This window comes from Dermacentor silvarum, chromosome 1 (genome assembly GCF_013339745.2).
Source record: "Dermacentor silvarum isolate Dsil-2018 chromosome 1, BIME_Dsil_1.4, whole genome shotgun sequence".
Lineage (NCBI taxonomy): Eukaryota > Metazoa > Arthropoda > Arachnida > Ixodida > Ixodidae > Dermacentor > Dermacentor silvarum.
Window position 1 is genome coordinate 233,082,539 of NC_051154.1, and position 20,562 is coordinate 233,103,100.

Consider the following 20,562-nt stretch of genomic DNA (forward strand, 5'->3'; position numbering starts at 1 on the left):
GGCCACCGTGCGTACGCTGTCACCATCGCGTTGCTGAAGAACGGCTGCCAGTCCCTTATCAGAAGCATCTGTCGTAACAATTACATCAAGGTCTGGGTTGAACATTTGTATGACCGGGCTTGAAGACAAAGCTGTCTTAACAAGCTGGAAGCTACGCTCAGCCTCATCATCCCACGTGAACTGTTTACCGAACCGCAGGAGCCTTCTAAGCGGCTCGACAAGATCAGAAAATTGGGGCACAAACCGAGCATAGTAACCAGCGAGACCCAAAAATGACCGCATAGTGGCAACATCGTGAGGAGCAGGCACTTTGACAATAGCGTCAACCTTAGACTGCAATGGGGTCAGCCATGTTGAGCTCACGGTATGCCCTAAAAAGGTAGTTCTGAAACAGCAAATGTGCATTTATGGTTGAGCTTCAGACCTGAATCACTGATGAGTTTTAGCACCTGGTGTAGATTCTTTTTGTGCTCTTCACGTATCTTGCCCCACACAATCACATCATCAATGTAACAAATTACACATTTACAATCCTTCAAAATATGCTGCATCATTCTCTGAAAGGCTGAAGGGGCAGATGCAAGGCCAAAACACACTCTTGAAACGAAACAACCCTTCGTGTGTGTTAAAGGCGGTTAGTTCCCGACTTTCCGAAGTCAGTTTTAGCTGATGGTATGCCGACGCTACGTCGACCTTAGAGAAGCACGTTCCTCCGGCTATTCATGAAGTAGTTCCTCTGTATGCAGGAGAGGAAAAGCATCCGCAATTACTGCCTTGTTCACTTCACGTAGGTCCACACACAACCTAATTGAACCGTCCTTTTTCCTCATGACGACGATCGGTGAAATCCACTCCGATGCGTTGACGGGTTCAATGATATCCTCAGCCAGCAGACGTTGTATCTCCACCGATACCTGTTGCCGTAGCGTGAGTGGCAGGCGCCGGAACTTCGCGACGACTGGTTTCACAGATAAACGACATTTAACATGGTGGACAAAGCCTTTCATATGCCTTAACTGTTCCGTGAACAAGTGCGCAAACTGGTGCGTGAATTCTGAAGGCAGTGACTAAGGGCATGTCACCTGTCAGAAATTCAAGGTGGAGCCGTTGATAGTGATTCCCAGACTGCGAACGGCGTCAAGCCCTAGCAGTGATGTGCCCTTGGCTGTGACATGAAATAACACACTGGCTCTGTTTTCCTTGTAAGATACATCAGCAAGAAAGCAACCGCTTAACTTGATTTGTTCTCCGGAATAGTTGCATAAGTTGGCGGTCAGCGGTCTCAACGAGTAGTTGTTGGCTACATATTTGTGGTAGTGCTCTTCACTGAGCAAAGAAAACATAGCGCCCGTGTTGCCGATGAACGACAGTCTTATCTTCGCGGTAGAAATATTGGCTCGAATATCTTTCGCCAAGGCATTACGGTAATCGATTTGAAGGACCATGACGGCGTTGGCCTTCTCAGGATTTGGAATGGCATATTTATTTTTCTTCCATTTGCACATGCTTGAAAAGTGACCAGTTTTTCCACAAGAGTGGCAACGCTTGTTCCTAGCCGGACATCCAGTCGAGTTAGCCATATGCGATGACGAGCCACACCTGTAGCAGCTTCCTTGCCGAGGAGGAGGAAGAAACTTTTATTGTGGAACCAGCGAGTCTGACCTTTTTTGCACATCTTGAATGTTGTTCACAGAGCTATGCGCGAATTCCCCGAGCTCTTGTTGCGCTTGCTCAATTTGCTTCCCGATGTCAACAGCACGCTGCAGCGTAAGCGAAGACCCTTCATAAAGCATGCATTCACGCGTTGTTCATGAAGAAGTGCCTTCCAGTAATTGATCTCGAATCATGCTATCGGTAGCACTGCCAAAATTGCAAGTAGACGCAAGGTCCCGAAGACTGTTTGTAAATGCTTGAAAGGTCTAACCAGGCAGTTGCCTTTGGCGAAACCGGCGCCGCTCCACCAAATCATTCGTAGGGCTCGCGAAATGCGTGTCCAGTCCAGCAAGCGCGTCTTTGAACCGGTCGACCGTATCCTGGGTCTTGGCGTCCGCGGTCACGTCTGCTCCTTGTGCAAGGATGCTGTAGAATATTGGCTGGCCTTCAACACCGAGCGAGTTTAGCAGAATTGCCGTGCAACGCTTGGGCTGTAGTTAATCGCCACCAATGGCCTTCAGGAAATTCAGGAACACGCGTTTCTATTGCTGTCAAGGCACAGCCGGGTCGCCTGGTGCAGGCAAGAAAGGGGGCGGTGCTGGAAAACACCCGAGCGACATGGCCCCGATACTGACCCTCGTCGCCAATATGTGCTGTCCGACTCAGGCCGGACGCTTGACACTGGACCACGCAAGCGCACTATGTACATACATCAACCCTTTATTGGTCACAGGCAAGCCACTTATATACCAAACATATTGAATGACGATGACGATACGTACACTGAAACAAACGAAACTGAAACAATAAAGAAGGATACAACACTGTGCATCCTTTCTTGCGTAGTCTCGATGTTCGCTTTCTTCTCTTTTTTCTCTTCAGTATCCTGCCCCCTTGCTCCCCGTGTAAGGTAGGAAACGCGAACGTTCGTGTGTGTGTGTGTGTGTGTTTTAAAACTGTATTTGACCCACCTGTATAACTTTCTGTTCGTTGATGAATCCCGAAAAGGATCACACAAGCAGAGTCAGTGTATTCCAAACCCTCTTTCAAGGATTGACACTGCACGCTGAACAACTTCGTCGACTCGTTTATTCATTACCATAAGAGAAGTGGAACCGCCCAAGTTACACACACACAGCAAGTTGCAATCTTTGCTCATTCCTACAGCCCTGACCTCCAGTCGATCCCCTCGCCACGCGGCAACTTTGCTGCGTAAGCTGTGCCTCGGAGTTGCGTTTAGGAAAGCCTACTTCGGCCTCATAATAATGGCTTTCTGTGATGCAAGCTGTGATGCATGCGCCGAGACTATGCCGACTACCTGCTGCGTGTCTGTGGTCAGTTTGACGCACACAGACAACTTCTCATCTGTGCATTAGAACAATCGAACCACCGCCTTAAATCTACAGAGAAGATTCTAGAGAATGAAACCTGCAGTGGTGGCTCAGTGACTAATGGCGTTGCGCTGATGGGAATGAAGACGCCCCTTGGATTCCCAGCCGTGGCGACTGCATTCTGATGACGGTAGAATGCAAAAATGCTCGTCCCCTCATCGAAGTGTATCCGCTTTCATTCCTACATTTCCTGGACTTTTTCGTACAATTCGCAAGGTGCAGTAATGCGTAATATGTGTGAGATTTCCTATAGGGGAGGAGGGGAGTGAAGAACAATACAAGAATAAAACATGCATGCGCGACACGCGCTCATCGGTTGGCACTTCATCATCATCAGCCTATATTTTATGTCCACTGCAGGACGAAGGCCTCTCCCTGCGATCTCCAATTACCCCTGTCTTGCGGTAGAGTATTCCAACTTGCGCCTGCAAATTTCCTAACTTCATCACCCCATCTGGTTTTCTGCCGACCTCGACCGCGCTTCGCTTCTCTTGGTATCCATTCTGTAACCCTAATGGTCCACCGGTTATCCATCCTACGCATTGCATGGCCTGCCCAGCTCCATTTCTTCCGCTTAATGTCAACTAGAATATCGGTTTTCCCCGTTTGTTCTCTGACCCACACCGCTCTCTTCCTGTCTCTTAACGTTAGTCCTAAGATTTTTCGTTCGATTGCTCTTTGTGCCGTCCTTAACTTGACTTTGGCACTTAAGGTGGCACTGGTTGGCACTTAAGGTGCGGCAAATGATCCACAAATGGTAACCTATAATCGGGTGCCTAGATTTGTCGCATTCAAAAAATGTTAGAAGGGCTCTGTGTGCTTGACCACGTTTGGACGCACGACGAATGGGAATAGAACGGCGTTTGTTTGTTTATTTTTCTCTCCTGTTCTCCATTCACTATAGTTTTTCTATGTACACCCGTGAGCAAAAGTATACCGACCACAGGGTCGCCGAAAAAACTGAAGTTCTTAGTAATTAACAAGCATAAACTGGAATTAATATGTACACTGAAAAGTTCGGAATGCCAAGGTTGGACTGCAGTCTTCAATTTCAAGTTGCGACTCACAGACAAAGGAAATAATCGGCTTTATCACGCAACCCCTGGTTCGTATACTTTTGCTCACGGGTGTACCTTTTTTTTCTAGAGCCGGCAAGCATTCTGGCCCTCCTGGTGGCAGTTGCCATCTCTTCATTTCACAGTGCTTTTCACTGTGATTGTTTTTATGAGTGCGAACCAAATACCAAGAAATACTAATTGTACGTGAATTATATAGGACGCATAAGAAAAATATAGAATACAGGGAATACATAAAGAAGCATGTTGATAGAGTATGAGTGGTTCGAGTTTAAATGAATCTAATCATGTAACACTGCAACTGCTTTACAATGTGCTGGTGGCGGAATCTGAGCATAACCTTCTGTAATACTACCACCCCCCGTGGTTGCTTAGTGGCCGAGGTGCTGCACTGCTAAGCACGAGGTCGTGGGTTCAAATCCCGACCACGGCGGTCGCACTTAGATAGGGGCGAAATGCAAAAAGGCCCGTGTACCGTGCATTGGGTACATGTTACAGAACTTCAGGTGGCCAAATTAAACCGGAGCCCCCCCCCCCCCTCTACGGTGTGGCTCATAATCATATCGTATTTCTGGCACCTAAATCCCCCAAATTTATTATTATTATTACTATTATTATTATAATTATTAATATTACTACATATATTGTGTCATAACACCGACGTCATAATACTTGATATTCATTCCTAATTGAAAATTTTGGACTAACGGCGTCTTCAATTTAGACATTTAAAAAAATGTCGCAGTTTCACCCGAAAGGCGAAGCATCAATTGCGATAGCAAATTAGTAGAGAGCTATACGGAGTAAGGATACTAGTTTTATCAGCTGTATAAACTTGGAGATGTAGCAGCACGAGCAACGCGCAGAACTGTTGGCGATGCCGTCGGTGTTTTGCCCGCGTTCGCATCGAACGCGCGCGGCGTTGGTGACTGTTGCCGGTGCCTCTGGCGGCGGCTCGGAGGTTTTCGACGAGATCAGAACGGGACACTCGTCGAGCAGCGTCGGAAGTCTTTGCCACCTTCGCGCCACGCAACGTTTTCATATACATACGCATTTGGTGCCACGGCTAAACGTCGCCTCTCCTGCCTCCATCCCGTCCCCCCACGGCCTTTCGCGTGACGGAAGAAGTAGCGTTTGCTCTCCGCCATGTGTTCGCTCCCCGTGAAAACACGCGTCGCTCGCGCGTTTTCACTCGCTCATACAGCATACGGCGCGCGGTGACGATTTCATCGCCGTTGGACTTCATAGGGAAGCTCAGGGCGACGGTGACGACGACGGCGATGGCAGAAATCCGCTGGGGGTGTCCATTTAATTGCTATCGCAATAAAAAATACCGCGACGCATGTTCACATTGAGTTGTACTTTGATAGGCACATCTGGCATTCATTGATGCTATCACATTCCACTTTCTTTTGCACGGCTTTATTTTTCAAGCAAATCACAAGGTAAATATACCTTGTAGCGAAGCTTTCCTAGAAGCCCATACGTACTGAACATGGCGGTTCCGCGATGGTTCATGGGGCTTCGCGCCATCTGTGTGACGCGGGAACACTTGAGGCGGAAGAAAAAATAATTTGACGCCCCATCCGTTAAAAACACAAGTGAGGTCATTTTGTTCTCAAAGGTGCAACATTTGTTTTGGTGGCCTGCAATTGCAGCTTTATTTACAGATGCCTCGCAGCTCGCAACCATGGGCGCTTTGAGCTTTCAGCGTGGAAAGCCATGCAGCAAAAGGTCAGCCGTACTATTGTCGAAATTGCCCCCTGCACGAAACTTACTTCCTTTGGAGGCCGATGAACGCATTGGATTTAGAGTGCTGGTCGCATCATCGAATGCCAAGCCCGTCGGCTAGCGTAGCCACATTAAAACAGTTAAGGTAGTATTAGTAGTACACAACTTTATTGAGGTCCTACGAAGCTAGGCAGAGACGGGGGGGCGGGGGGGGGGGGCTGCTAGCCGTTGGCTAATCTCATGCCGGAACAGAGAGGCCGCGCCTCTCCGCTCGTTCATAGGCCCTCTGGACAGCCAGGAGCTGGACGTCTTGTCAGGGGTATGTGATCGCCTTCGTCCAGTCTTCTTCGTGGTTAAAATCCTGTAACACAAGGCACTGCCAGAGCATGTGATTTAATGAGCAAAATTCAGTGCCACAATCTGGGCAGAATGGATCAATGTCGGGGTGGAGCATGTGCCGATAGCCCCTATAGGGGCCTACCATTTATATATGTAGAGGGGTAGGACTGGTAGGAACCCGTCCGGAGCATGCGGAGCGTGCTAGATTGTTATTGGTTGAGCTTATGCTGGGCGAAGCTAAGGTAAACAATTATATGGGGGTCGTAACTCACTTCTTTTGACTGAACAGGTTAAGAAAGGTTGAAACTACTCATGCTACCAGATTCCCATAAACGTCGACAAGCAAAACAACGCAACGCGTAGTTGGGGGCGTATTGTAACAGGTGAACACAACGAGCACGCCTTTCTGCACACTTCATCAGCTGCATTGCATGGCAACTGTAGCGGCGTCAGTGCTCCCTTTTATAGTGGACGCTAAAAAATGAGGTATTTGTTGATAATGATAAAGTAAAATAGAGTGGTCCTTTCCTTCTTTGCCACTAGTATATAAAATTGCTTAGGAATTTTCTTTTCGTTGAATGGGTCAAACTATTTCTCGTAAACCGTGTCTCATATAACTTAAAATACGCTTTTTCTTCTTGGGTAGGTACGGTAGGAACTATAGTTGCGCTGCAATGATAAAAAAAAAAGAGTTGAAGTGGAAACCTCTTTTGCCTCGCCGAAAAAAAAAATGTGGTTAAAACTCTTGTACCAGATATTTAATAATCAAACTGGAATTGAGAGCGAAAGTTACTTAAGACAGGGAAATTATATATCTGAACGGACTGACCACAAGTACGAAAGTAAGGAATACCAGGCCAGGACGAACCTGCAAGCAAATTTATTTTTAAAAATAACTATCGCTCAGTCGAATCGACTGACGTCCGAGCAAGTGTGCAGTGAGAATGAAGATGTATTTTTGTAAGCTTGGTGACCCCCATGCTGTAACGCATCCGGGCTAAGCTGGGAAATATATGAATAAACATTAAAACATTCTTGTTCCCTCCTCACATAGTCACGCTGCATTCGCTGCTCCCATAACCTCCCGTACTGATGTCAGTGACAATTGGTTCTCAACATGCTTTTCGCCCGAAGCTTCGTGACCTATTTGGATCGACCTTGCATCATCTTAGTCAAAGAAAAAAAATGGACACCGACCATTTACAACCAACAAAAAATATATTAAGAATACAAGGCCATACAGGAGCTCTCAGAAAAAAAAAACAGCCACGACAACGTAATATTTGGCATCAATTATGGTTGTGGTCGGTCATCCATTTTTCCCTATATGGTTGTAATTATTCAAGGACAGATGGAACCTTTTACGCCAAAACAACACATCTTGCTATTTTTCTCATCTTTTTTTTTGTTATGTTCGCACATGCAGGGCCCTCCAGCTAACTTGGGCCAAGCCTTTTATTTTTTTTAATAACGTCATAGTACAGAAAAGGTTGGTGCCTCTACTGCGCATCGGAAGGCTAACAAAATGAAATCACGAAAGGACATACACAAACACTGAATACAGTCAAAAGCATAGAAACATAACGAAGTTTCGCACAGGAATCTGCAGTAAGTTACAGCATACATACGGGGCACCTTCTGTGCCGGATAAACCACGTTTCCAGCGCCCAGTGCCTTTGTGGCCACGTAGACCAAGATTTACACTACCGCCTTATCGAGTGCTCAAGATACGACACTGCAAGAGAAACACAGAGCACAGATTTGATGTCATTAGATGATTTACCATTCACCCTAAAAAAAAAGTACTTTGCCCATATGACTGGGTTGTTGAGAAGTGCTTGCCACTTTACAAATTCTCCTAGAAAATACAGACACCTTAGGCTTAGGTTAAATCTTCGTGCCATGCCTCATGAAATTTTAACTTAGTTATATGACATTAGAAGTTATGGCATGCTGTGTATTTATTACCTGCGCGTCTCTAAACATTTAACTGCGTGTTTTCACGGACAACTTCAAGTACTTCTACTTATTTGTGGCACTGTGCCTCTTTCTACCAAGCCTTTAATGGTTCAGGTGTGCGCTACGAGAATTTATTACTAAGAGCTTAAGTCATTTATCAGAAAAATTGTTTACCCACTTTTAAACTTTTGGTTTACACGCAATACCTTTAATGGAGTAGCTATTATAGAAACCCTCGTATTGAGAACTAACCGAATAATTTCGTTACGTGAAAATAACTGCTGTGTTTATATTTTTCCGGGCTCGAAAGAAAGCGCGCGATATCTGCAAAGAGTACCACATGAATAGGCACTTCCGCGCGGCGAGCGTCGTCAAACTTGTTTTGCACAAATGATGTCCAGAACGAACACACCTTCAAAATAAACACCGCATTGTAGGGGATTTGCGCAGGCAACAACGAGCGAGTAGCAGTGCGAGCTACCTCCAGGATTCATGTTGATATTTCAGTGCAAAAGACTCTTCTTTTGAGCTTAGTTTCTACGTCCAAAGAGTGAGCTAAGTACAGAGGTAACAAATAGAAAATAAATGAAAATAAAGGGGCTGAATTACCAAAGCTTCTCGTTCTTTGCAAGTAGCCTGTCCCCTTCGATAATAACATGTTCAGCATCATGATTAGCTGAAATTTTCTGTCCCCAACAATTCAATCTTGAGACTTTTTTGTGAAAATGGGCCAGAATTGTTATCATTAAGCAGTCAGAATGTTAATAGGGGTGTCACACTCGTCACCCACAAACTATAGATAATCGACCTAAAGAAGGGAATTGAGCTGTCATCTGCCACAACTAACCTTTTTTCTAAAAAAATAGAATGAAAAAAATAGAAACTAAAAGGAAAGGGGCGAGTAGTTGGTATGCTGAAGCCACAAGGCTTGGTCTGTCTTAAAGTCTTTCTTAGTGTCTGGCAAGGTGCGTTACACAACTGGTTATAGATAGTTGTTGCAATGCGACCGCACGCAGGAGACGTTAGCTTACGTCACCTTCCTTATATGGGTTGTTATTGCCATTGCTGCGCACAAAGACGCAGAAAGCTCGCCATCGGAATCGGCCTTGGCTTTATTTTTTTCCCTTTATTTACTTGCCTCAGCCTTGCTTTAATGAGTCGCCACTGCCTTGTGGCGCAATATTTTTTTTTTCCTGGAGCGTCTTAACAAGGATAAGCGGATTCCTTCATGTGTATCGAATACAGCAGCTATGCATACATTTGCTCCTCAAAAAAAGCACAAGGGCAATAGAAGTACTTCGACACTATATCAAACAAGAAATTGCGTGTGCAATAAAAATGCTACTTTCACTGACCGACCGACCGACATACTGACCAAGAGCTAAGGAGGAAATTTTTGGTAGTCTGAGCATTGACATCGTTATTTCAGAGGCAGCACGCTCAACGTGTAACTTAGTGGTTATGGTCGGGCAAACTACTTGCTTTTACTTTGTGATGGTTAGAAGCAAGGGGGTAGTAATCAGAAGAGGTCAAGCAGACGTGTTTCGATTTCGCAATATTGTCACATAATATATGCAGGTTGCACATCGGCAATAACTTGTAGTCGTATTTTTCTTTTATCTAGTGAGAAAAGTGCCAGCGCGTAATATTCAAGGCAGTAGCTTTTCATTGGAAAAGAGCCGATGAGGTTCGGAACTGCTCATAAACGAGGATGAAAGCTAATATACGCAGTGATCACATAGCATAATTCTAGTCGTTCAGCTGGATTGTTCCAAGAGGTGGACATTACTTTATTTATTATTTATTTATTTATTTATTTATTTATTTATTATTTATTTATTTATTTATTTATTTATTTATTTATTTATTTATTTATTTATTTATTTATTTATTTATTCGGGCATACTATCAATCCCATGGATGGTATTATTACAGGTGTGGGTGTACAATACAGATAATATAGAGGTATAAGCATTGTACTCGATATATAAAGAAAAAAATACTATAAAGTTAACGGCACACAGAACGTTTGTCACTTTGGCGGGAGCACAGGCAGTATACGTTTCTGAATTTTCTCTACAAACCTTTCTAGTGTTGGCTCCTCTACATGAAATTGGTCAAGAGCGTTCCATTCCCTGATTACTTGAGGAAAAAAAAAACGAAACGTATTGCTATTACAAAAATATTATTTGAACATTGAGTCGTGCTATTGGTGCACTTTCCCTTTTTCCTTTATGTTAACGAAGGCTACGGCGTGAGTTTTGAAATGATTATAGTCATGAATATGAATAGTCATGAATATATTCATTTTTTGACAAAAAAATACTTCAGGCGATGTCTATGTGCTCTGTCGCGCAGTGTAGCTAACCCCGCGCGATGCAGAAGCTCAGTAGGGGAATCGGTTCGCCTGTAGCAGTTAAAGATGAATCTTACCGCCTTGCACTAAACACTCTCAAGAGCAGAAATGCTTGTATTTGCGGATGGAAACCACACTATGTTCGCATATTGCAGGATTGGTCTGATAAACGTGACGTATGACAAATGCTTGGTTTCTCGGGTTGCATTGCGGAGGGTTCATTTAAGGAAAATAACTTATTCATTCCTTTTTTTGACTCGTGTTGCACTTGCGCTGTCCAGCTAAGGTCATATGTTATTGAAACCCCTAAGTATTTGTACTGAGTTACCGCTTGAAGGGGGTACGTCGTTAAATGAGTACGGGAATAAATGTTTACGTTTCTTTGTTGTAGTCATTGTGGCTCATTTTTCAGTATTAGCTACCATCTGCCAGCTTCTACACCACTGCTCTGTTCAGAGAATTATTGAGGGCCCCTTGATCGTTATGGCCCTTAATTTCACTGTAGAGCACGCAATTATCCGCGAATAACCTAATTTTAACATCAACTGTTTCTACAATATCGTCTATGAATAACCGAAACAAGAGTGGAGCCAGAACAGATCCCTGAGGGACACCCATAAAGACCCTGACAGTGTCAGAGCAACGCCCATTGTATTGCACGAACTGGTAGCGATCTGAAAGGCAATTCCGAGGCCACTCCACAATCAGGTCATGTCCAAGTTTAACTATAAGTTAAGAGATGAGTTTAGTATGTGACACATGGTCAAAGGCCTTTGAGAAGTCTAAAAAAATTATATCAATTTGTGAGTGGTTATTCATGGCCAGCGCAAAGTCATGCGTTACCTCGGCAAGTTGGGTCACTGTAGATAATCCGCTTCTAAAACCATGCTGAGAAAGGGAGATCAGGTTACTTTATTCGACATATTTTGTTAATAATTTTAAGATAACGTGCTCAAAAATTTTACAACTAGTAGAAGTGAGAGAAATTGGTTTGTAGTGTGACGGGGCTGATATGTTGCCGGACTTGTGCACCGGTATTACCTTGGCGATTTTCCAGTCCACAGGAAAACGGCAATCGCGAATTGATTTCGTGAATATGAGATGGAGGTATCTGCTAACCGGTTCATAATAGCGTTTTAAGAAGCTGCCGGTATTTCGTCCGGGCCACTACTTTTCTTTTCATCAATATTTAAGAGCCGTTAAAGAATGCCAGATGCTGTTATTGCTAATGACGGTAGTGTTTTAGCTTGGTCCCTGTAATCAGGATGCGCCTGCATCATCACGCTATTGTCAGCGCTAAAATCTGTGTGGAAGTTAGAATTGAAACGATTTGCCTTTCTCTTTCCTTCCGCCGCCGGTAAAGTAGTTTGGGTTGCGCGTTTAGTCCGCATGTAGCGCCAAAATTTATCAGGCGAGTTTTGAATAAAACTGTGTAAGGTGTGTCCGAAAAAGTGGTGTTTCGCATTCCGTATCTTGCCTTTTAACACCTGCAACAAGGAATCAATACACACAATGAAATAATTGACAAAATTTACTAATTAAAACTTTCAATATATATTTTATGACAGATTTGCCATTTACAAATTGTAACTGGTGAGCTTGCGAGGCATATTCACTTGGAAAGAATTTGGAGTAATGCACGGATTCCGAGATATGCGCCATCAAACTAGCGGTAAAAATGCGCCGCTGTTGCACTTACTTTTTCAACAAAACGCTATTTTATGCATTGAAGCACAAAAGTAACTGGAACGTCCATGTATTTCATCGCACGCTTTGACAATGAATATCACGAACCTGGTGCCTTCCTGTTAATTCATTGTAAGTGGATACGCCTCGCAATCTCACCGGCTAGAATTAGTAAATTGCATTGTGTGCATAAATTGATTATTAAAATGTTAATTAGTGATTTTTAAAAGTAGACGAATATTTGTTTCGATTTCTCGTGCAAGTAATGCCCGCCTTTGAATAATCCAGCTCAATGACAAGAATTGTGTTACCCGCGGCGGTGGCTCAGTGAGCTAAGGCGTTGCGGTGCTGAGTTCGAGATCGCGAGATCATATCCCGGCCGCGGCGGCCGCATTTCGATGGAGGCTAAATGCAAAAACGCCCGTGTGCTTGCGTTGTAGTGCACGTTAAAGAACCCCAGCTGGTCAAAATTAACCTGGAGCCCTCCTCTACGGCGTGCCTCATAATCAGAACTGGTTTTGGCACGTAAAACCCCAGAATGAAGAATAAGACAAGAATTGTGTCATCTGCCACAGACGATTATTAAAATTCTGTAAACTTGAAAATGATCACCTGGTATAGTTGTCAAAAGCTCTGAGGTGGTATGAGATGTCGTGCGTCCTGCTGAAGCTGCTTTTTTTTTTTGAGTCGTGCTTTTTTTTTTGGTAATGTAATGGTGAATAATTTCTTTATGGCTGTACGACAAAAATAGCTTTGGAGTCAACAAAATAGCTTTTTACGAGATTTACTTGATACTGGAGTATGCCGAAGTGTAAATGTTCTTTACATACAACCTTCTATTACGCACATTAAATATTACCTCTCGCAATATTATAAATGTAAAATTCAAAATCTCTCCTCCTTGCAATTGCGAACGGCTTCCAAGAAAGCAACCGCTTCTCAGGGCACTTTGGACTGGAGGTGGGAAAGACTTCTTACCCCTAGACAGACCAATGTAATGCTTTCATGAGTTATACTCACTTCGTCATTGACATTTTCATTGAAAGCTGTTCAGGGTTTGGCGCTTCCCAAGAAACTGCGGCGTGTGAAATTTCATAACCGCATACGTTGTTTAGCAACGTCGTCGTCTGCGGTTTATTGTGCCTTAACAAGACCTGTTCGGCGAACGTGCCAAATTGCTCTCTTGCAAAACCAAGCGAGGCTCTGTCTCACTGTCGACCGACAATGGCATGACTGTGTAGCTGGTATGCCTTCTTTCTCATGGAGGCGAAAACCCATGCGTATACTTTGTTCGAAGGTTGTTCGTACTACTTTTTTTCGGGGTCTTGGTGCTGCCGTTCGAGTGTGTCACAAACGACACGAAGAACAGCTGACGTAACTGCTCGCAAGCCCTTGTAGGCACGTGATGGTGCGTCGACTGTGTCGAGCCATTTCATTTGTTTTGTTCCTTTCGGCTTTAATTTTAAAACGAAGCTTTCTTTGCCTAGCTCACCACCTTTTTTGCGTGCGTTAGTCGGCTGGTTGGTCAGTATATCACATGATAGAGCGCAGACAACCGGCTCACACAGCACGGAATTTCTACCGAAAAAGAGGTGCCCATGAGCGCAACTCTCTTCGGCGTTATGAAACAATAGATCACAACATAAAACCTGTAGGTATACGAGTGTCGGTTCATAGGTATCGCTACATCACACAGACCCTTCAAGGGAATAGCGCATGCTATTCAAGGCCGGTATTTTGTAGCGATGTTTTATGACTTATTCTATACTGGGCCGGTATTTTGTAGCAATGCCTTTCCGGTGCTAATTCTTTTTCTCGCTTATCGCGCTTTGTCAGTGGTCAGAGCGACGGTCCGCTCTCGTTATCAACGGGATCAGCCGGCTGTAAGCGGTGGATGATAAGACTAGAATAGAGTAAGTCATAAGGCATCGCTACAAAATACCGGCCCTAGTCTTATTATCCACCGCTCACGGCCGGCTGATCCCGTTGATAACGCGAGCGGACCGTCACCCTGACCACTGACAAAGCGCGATAAGCGCGAAAAGGCATTAGCACCGGAAAATCACCGCTACAAGATACCGGCCCAAATGTTACGTTGAATTTGCTTTTTTCCCCCTACATCTGCCATACCCCAATTTTGTGCCACTGGGTATTTGCCGATTTTACACACCTCCAACCCTACAGTGGGATACCGTGCTGCCCAGCCAAAACTGGTGTGGCCGGCCGGGGAGACTGCTCAGGCAGCAGGAGTCCTGGACGAGTAAACTTCTTTCGTACTTGATGAGGCAACACAGCTATAGTAATAAAGCACAAATAACACAAAAACGCGACTTAGCACTTGAGATGTTACATAACTATAAGTGGCTAAAGAAAAGAAAACCAAACCAAATAATTTGACGAAAATATCAACCATGAGTGGACGGTCTCACAGATTTAATGCCGTCTAACAATATCGCTAACCGCCGTGGTGGCTCAGTTAGCTAAGGCGTTGCGCGGCTGAGCACGAAGTCACGGGATCGAATTCCGGCCACGGTGGCTGCATTTCGATGGGAGCGAAATGCAAAAACGCCTGTGTGCTTGCGTTGTAGTGCACGTTAAAGAACGCCACATGGTCAAAATTATTCCGGAGCCCTCCACTACGGCGTGCCTCACAATCAGAACTGGTTTTGGCGCGTAAAACCTCACAAATAAGTAACTGTATCGCTCTGATTAAAGGCTTACGAATGAGCCTCAAACTGATTATTTATTATTTTTCTTTTTTTTAGACTGAGGTTCACGGGCGGATCTGTGATGAGCTCAGACATTGAAGTTCATTGAAAAATGCTGAAAATGAGCAAATACTGAAATATTCTCTGAGAAAAAAAAAACATTTATTAGACTTCAGCACCCTCGAAACTAAGACGCAAAGGCTGCATTTTTCAAAGCGACTGCTTCAATACCGTTACGAAGGAGGCCCAATAACTCGAGCTCCTAGCGCATGCGAGCCGTTACTGGCTCCAAACGGTTAAATCCGGTTCTCTTTCTCATCAAAACATTGTGTCACGTTTCCGCTAGCAATACGTGTGCCTGTGGACCACCAGCACGCACCCAGCGGCCTGTAATTTCCAGCTAAGAGCAATGACATCACATGCGTGATACCCTTTTCTTTTTGCTCCTCATCTGTGCTTCGCGCACCAAGGGCGCACTACGCGATCTCCACTTCCTCGAACGGAACGGGGAGAAAACCACCGGCCGTTCCGTACACGCTTCACTGGCCACTGGAAACAGCGCGTCAACCACCGTACGTATTGTCCCCAGCATTTCTAATGCAAGGCCGCCCGAAGCCTTCTTTGTATGACCGAGACGAAGCGGCGTCATCGAGAGCGTGCGCTGCTTGATGGGGACACCTGGGCTTATCGTTCGTATTTTTCTTGTTCTTTAATTTTCTTTTCTTGCAGCACAGTGATGTAACACTTAAACCATCTTCAAGCGTCCTCTTACCTTGATTTTGTGGAACCTGCTTTTTTTTGCCCCGTATATAAAACGGACAGCTTTCTTATCGATAAGTCATACGAGCCCCTTGGCGGAGAAAGGATCCCACGTTCAAAGATGAAGGTAAGAGGCGGACTTTGCTGTAGAGAAGCTATTTCTCAACGAAGGCATCGCAGACTGGCGAAGTAGAAGCTGCAGTGCCTTCATTGGACGAAATACGTGCTCTACATTCAGGGTGTTCTTGTTGTAAAGGGTGTCACAGCTTTTGCTTTACCGTTTCTTTATGCTGAGAGATTTTTTACGTAAATTAACCACTTCTTACACAAGGAAACGAGCCTGTCTCGATGAACAAGTTCAGCTGGAAAACTAGCATGTCCGAACAAAGTAGTCACATCCAAAGTTGGCATGGATCTTTCTGCGTATTCAGCGACGTGTCTAGCGTTCTTCAGTGACAAACCCTGACCATGTGTCACAGCCTCACTTTCCACGCCAGTTCGACGTCATTAGCCTACCAGCACCTCATTCATGCTACAACCATGAAACATATGCTGGTCTATAGTGCAGTTATCTTGAAAAATGACAAAAAAATGCTGTGTGTCACTTTAAGCTGACTGGATGACAGAGAATTCACACACACAAAAAAATACTGAGACCATGGATTCGGCTGTCATCCGCGCAGAGGGCCATAATTGGAAGCTCTGCTGTACATTTTGAAGACGTCTAAGCCCTGCGACCGCCTTTGATTGCGGGGTGAAGGTTGTTGTGTGTGCGTATCACTTGCTATTACTTTCGTCTACCCTTTCCTTTATTCATTTCTTCCCGCTTTTCCTTTCTCCAGTGTAGGGTAGCAAACCAGGTGCAACCTGGTTATAGTCCCTGCCTTTTTTCTTCTTTCTCGCTATCTTACTGGCGTGCGCTGTTTTGTCAATTGTAGTTTGTTGTAAGCTCTTCAAGTCACACTGCTTCTCATTCGTTGTCCACTAGTTTCTGAGCATCGCCGTTGTGTCAGCCGTGGTCTGCCTGGCTGTCGCTGGGCCTGCGGCGAAGAAGGACGCCCCAGCCGCCGCAGCCGCAGGCAAGGAGGAGAAGATTGAAGGACGAGGTGGTTTGATCGGTGGCCCTGTTGGAGGTGGCTACGGAGGTGGCTATGGAGGTGGCTACGGAGGTGGCTACGGTGGTGGCTACGGAGGTGGCTACGGAGGACTTGGCGGCGCCGCCTACGGCAGCAGCGCGGGCGGCCACCAAGGTGGCTTTGCCAGTGGTGCCCAGGGCTTCAACCAGGGATCCGCTGGCTTTGCTGGTGGCGACTCATTCAGGAACGTGCAGGGCTACAACAACCAGATGGGCTACAACAACCAGATGGGCTTCTCTAAGACTGACTCGAACCGCTATGGAACTGGTTTCGGCCAGCAGTCGGGTGGCTTCGCTGGTGGAGCCGCTGGTCACCAGGCTGGTTTTGGCCAGGCTGGCTTCGGACAAGTCGGTGGAATCGGCCACTATTAGCGCAGGTTTGGAAAATGAATAATTTGTGAATGTGTGCATTTTTGATGTCTTATTGAAGCGCATAAATGCATAGTAAGTTGAAGGTAGTTTGCTTTTGGAATCTGGGCGCATATTCGCAAAACGTTCTTATACTCAAGAATTGTTTGTAAGGGACAAATCCAGTCAATACTGATGATGGGCACATTATTGGCAAAGGCGGCTAGCCAATGGCAAAGCGCACTTATGAACTTAAAGCTTTGTGAATTCGGTCCCTGAACTAAGACCTGCAGCTACGATCTATGAGGCAGGTATGCGTGCGGATTCAATCCCCCCCCCCCCTTTTTTTTTTTTTGATGCGAGTGTATAGGTTGCTCTCGAACCAATTACTTTCGTTAAACCATGCGTGCACTTTTTCGTTTAGTTCATCAATCTTGTTGCAGTTCTTCAGAAGTTGTAAATGTTCTTTCTACTTCCGCTTAGTTTGAAAATACTGCTCACGTAAGTAGTAATGCTTCTATAGCATTGCCTAGATGTGCGTGCGCTGGGGACCAACAATGTCCTCTGCCCACTGGGAAAGTTGATAAGTGGCTGCCTGAATCCGTAGTTAATTCGACCCCTCACGTACACCGAACAAATATTTTATTACTTTATCCTTGCAGTGCGACTAGTGCAGTGTATACTTAGTTATGGGCGATTTTTGTGGAAAAGCTTGACGTAAGAATGGTTTATTCATGCTCGGATAGTACGTGTGGGACGAAATACCAAAAGAAAGAGGGAACGATATCAGTAAGTCGGTGTGCCTGATGCATATTTGTGTGCGAAACCAGGGGCTCAGTGATATTTTCCTTAACTTCTGTCGAGGGCATGAAAACGTCCTGCGTAATTGGGCTGACAAAATGAAGCTGCTACATCTATTTTTTTTCTTACTTTCTTCAGTGATTATTGTAGTTGTTATAGTGGTTGGTTTGTTAAGAGACTCAAAGTCTTTCGCTGGGCTATTTTTATATTTATTATATTGTGTGTATAATAGTACTTTTTTTTCTTTGCAGACTCAAGATGTAGTCGCGTGGCTCACATCTAAACCCGTGTTCAAGCTGGAAAACAGCATTTATTGTACAAATATTGTGAATAAATTATCTTTATTTTGCTTACAAATCTTTCTCATACTAGTTTGAACTCTAGGCGGCGACATACAAGGTACATAAGCCTTGCACGACATTTTCAAATGTTCAGTAGAATATATACAATACTGTTGTAACGAAGGCAACAATGACCTATGTGTCTACCACAAGGTCCGATATTGTAAGTATTAGTCTTACCGCTATGAGTTCAAGAAGAAATAACATTTGTGCCTTGGTTGCAAGCTAAGCAATTTAACTAGATCCGGCCTCGCTATTTTCTGTGACTCATAATCCTTCTTTCAACAAAAGCACTCTGCCAGAAAACGTTGAAGTAAACAGAAAACAGGCTATAAAGGCCGCTGTATCTTGCACACCGTCTTCATATTTTAAACTCTGTAGTATCGATTTTGCAAGGGAACATAATACCACATAGTTTCATTTCAAAAGTAACAAATAAGCAACCTCTATCATAGTGCACCAGTGCACAAAAGCACACGAGCAGTGAAACTGACGCCGCGGAATCACTAACTTCATTTTTAAGCTGTCTAAATAATTCCACGTTCCAGCGTCCATGGAAAACCACCCACGTATTCGCTGTCTTTAAATCTGGCGCCAAACTTGATGTCGCAAACTATCAGCCGATATCTCTTCCCTTTGTCATTTCTAAGCTTTTCGAATTAGCTATTCACAGTGTTTTGTTGTTCAGTGTAATAAACGTTCTCGTTCCCAATCTGCACTGATTTCATTCCGGCCACTTGGTAGTTTTATAAATCATGTTAAAACACCCCTCACGCAAAGCGGGCAAGTTGATGCTGCGTACTGCGACCTCAGCAACGCCCATGATGTAGTCAATCATCGCTGTCTGCTCGTGAAGCTTCCGCACACCGGTGTTGAAGCTGCTGTTGTAGCTATCTCCTCGATAAGTCCTGCTTCGGGAGCGTCAATGATTGATCTTATTTTACTATGCGCTATCTAGTGGTGTGTCCCGAGGTTCCACGTTAGGTCCACTTCTATTCTTAAATTTCAACAATGGCATTTCCTCAGCAAACCATAAGTCCTCATTCCATGTTGACGACAACGAAATCAAATCATTCAAGGAGATACACAATATTGAGAACTGCCACGCTCTGCAGTCCAACCTGTACTCATTCTCTGAATGGTGCCACTTAAACGGGCTCACTATAAATTCGTCTAAAATCAGAATTATGCCATATATTTGCTTAAAACACATACTATCGTCTTCCCGTGTTCCGTTGCTCGGGCATTGTTGGCCGGGGTTGTTGAAATAAGCGATCTTGGTGTGCTGTTTGATAGTACGTTAAGCTTCTCCGCACACTCTAAGCTCATAGCAAAGCAAGGCCTGCGCACGCTCGGTTCCGTCTGCAGATTCACAAGAGAATTCTGTATCCCACTTTCCTTTCTCAAATTGTTCTCATCTTTACGTATCTCATTACTTGAATACGCCTCAGTGATGTAGAATTGGCAGAAGCAATTCAAATAATATTCTAATCAAACATGTTCAGAAAACGTTCATAAGTATACAAATAAACATAGTTTTCTGACCTCACGTACGAACAACTTTTCTGGTTTGGATAATTATCTCACGCTTTCGTCACTTTGCTGTAGACATAGTCGTACCGACATCCTACTTTCGTATAAAGTCATTCACGGAATTATTACATGCATGGAGCCGTGTAAAATGCAATGCTAACACTAACATTGGAATGGTTGTCAATGCCCAAAAAACACAACTTGTGTGTTTTCGCTCTCTTCTCAAGACTACTGCACTTAACTTGCCTCTCTACTTACATCAGTCGAACTGTGTTTCTTGCAAATGCACTCCTATTCCATACGTAGATTGTGTTAAATATCTTGGAATATCTTTCGATAGCAACTTATCTTGGCAACATCACTTATCAATCATTTGTTAACAACTGAGGTTGTTGGCAGTTGTTTAATATGATAAGTGCGGCGCCCGTGTCTAAAAAATGATTGTACATGCACTGGGTTACAGTGTATTCCGATGTGGCATTACAGTTTACATATTCTGTTCGGATAATTGGATATGCAGGGTAGACAGGATTGTAAAAAACTATTCTTAAGAATGTTGCCTAAAATTCCCTGACAGTAACAGCTGCAAATATCTTCCGTTAACTTGGTCTACCGAATTTTCGATCATTGCTCATTGAAACAGGGGCAGTCAAACATTAATGAACTTCCGCATTCAAACAAAATAATACCGCCACAAGGGAACTTCGTAAACACGTCCGTTATGTGGTTCCTCGTTCATCTCCAAG

At 44.4% G+C, this 20,562-nt stretch overlaps 1 protein-coding gene across 8 annotated transcripts in view; it reads left to right on the plus strand.

The window, feature by feature from the left end:
• LOC119436919 (uncharacterized) overlaps positions 1-18,299 on the plus strand; it is a 21,452-nt gene extending 3,153 nt beyond the window's left edge. For 2 of the 8 annotated variants that reach the window (XM_049660106.1, XM_049660104.1), the window contains exons 3-4: positions 16,816-17,170; positions 18,194-18,299. In XM_049660106.1, the coding sequence (XP_049516063.1) occupies positions 16,816-17,165 (350 nt within the window). In that variant the 3' untranslated portion in view covers positions 17,166-17,170; positions 18,194-18,299. Of the gene's footprint in view, positions 1-15,655; positions 15,786-16,646; positions 17,171-18,193 lie in introns of those variants that run through there. The other 6 variants (XM_049660105.1, XM_037703959.2, XM_049660108.1 and 3 more) reach the window with 6 other exon arrangements.
• The last annotated feature ends 2,263 nt before the right edge of the window (positions 18,300-20,562 follow it).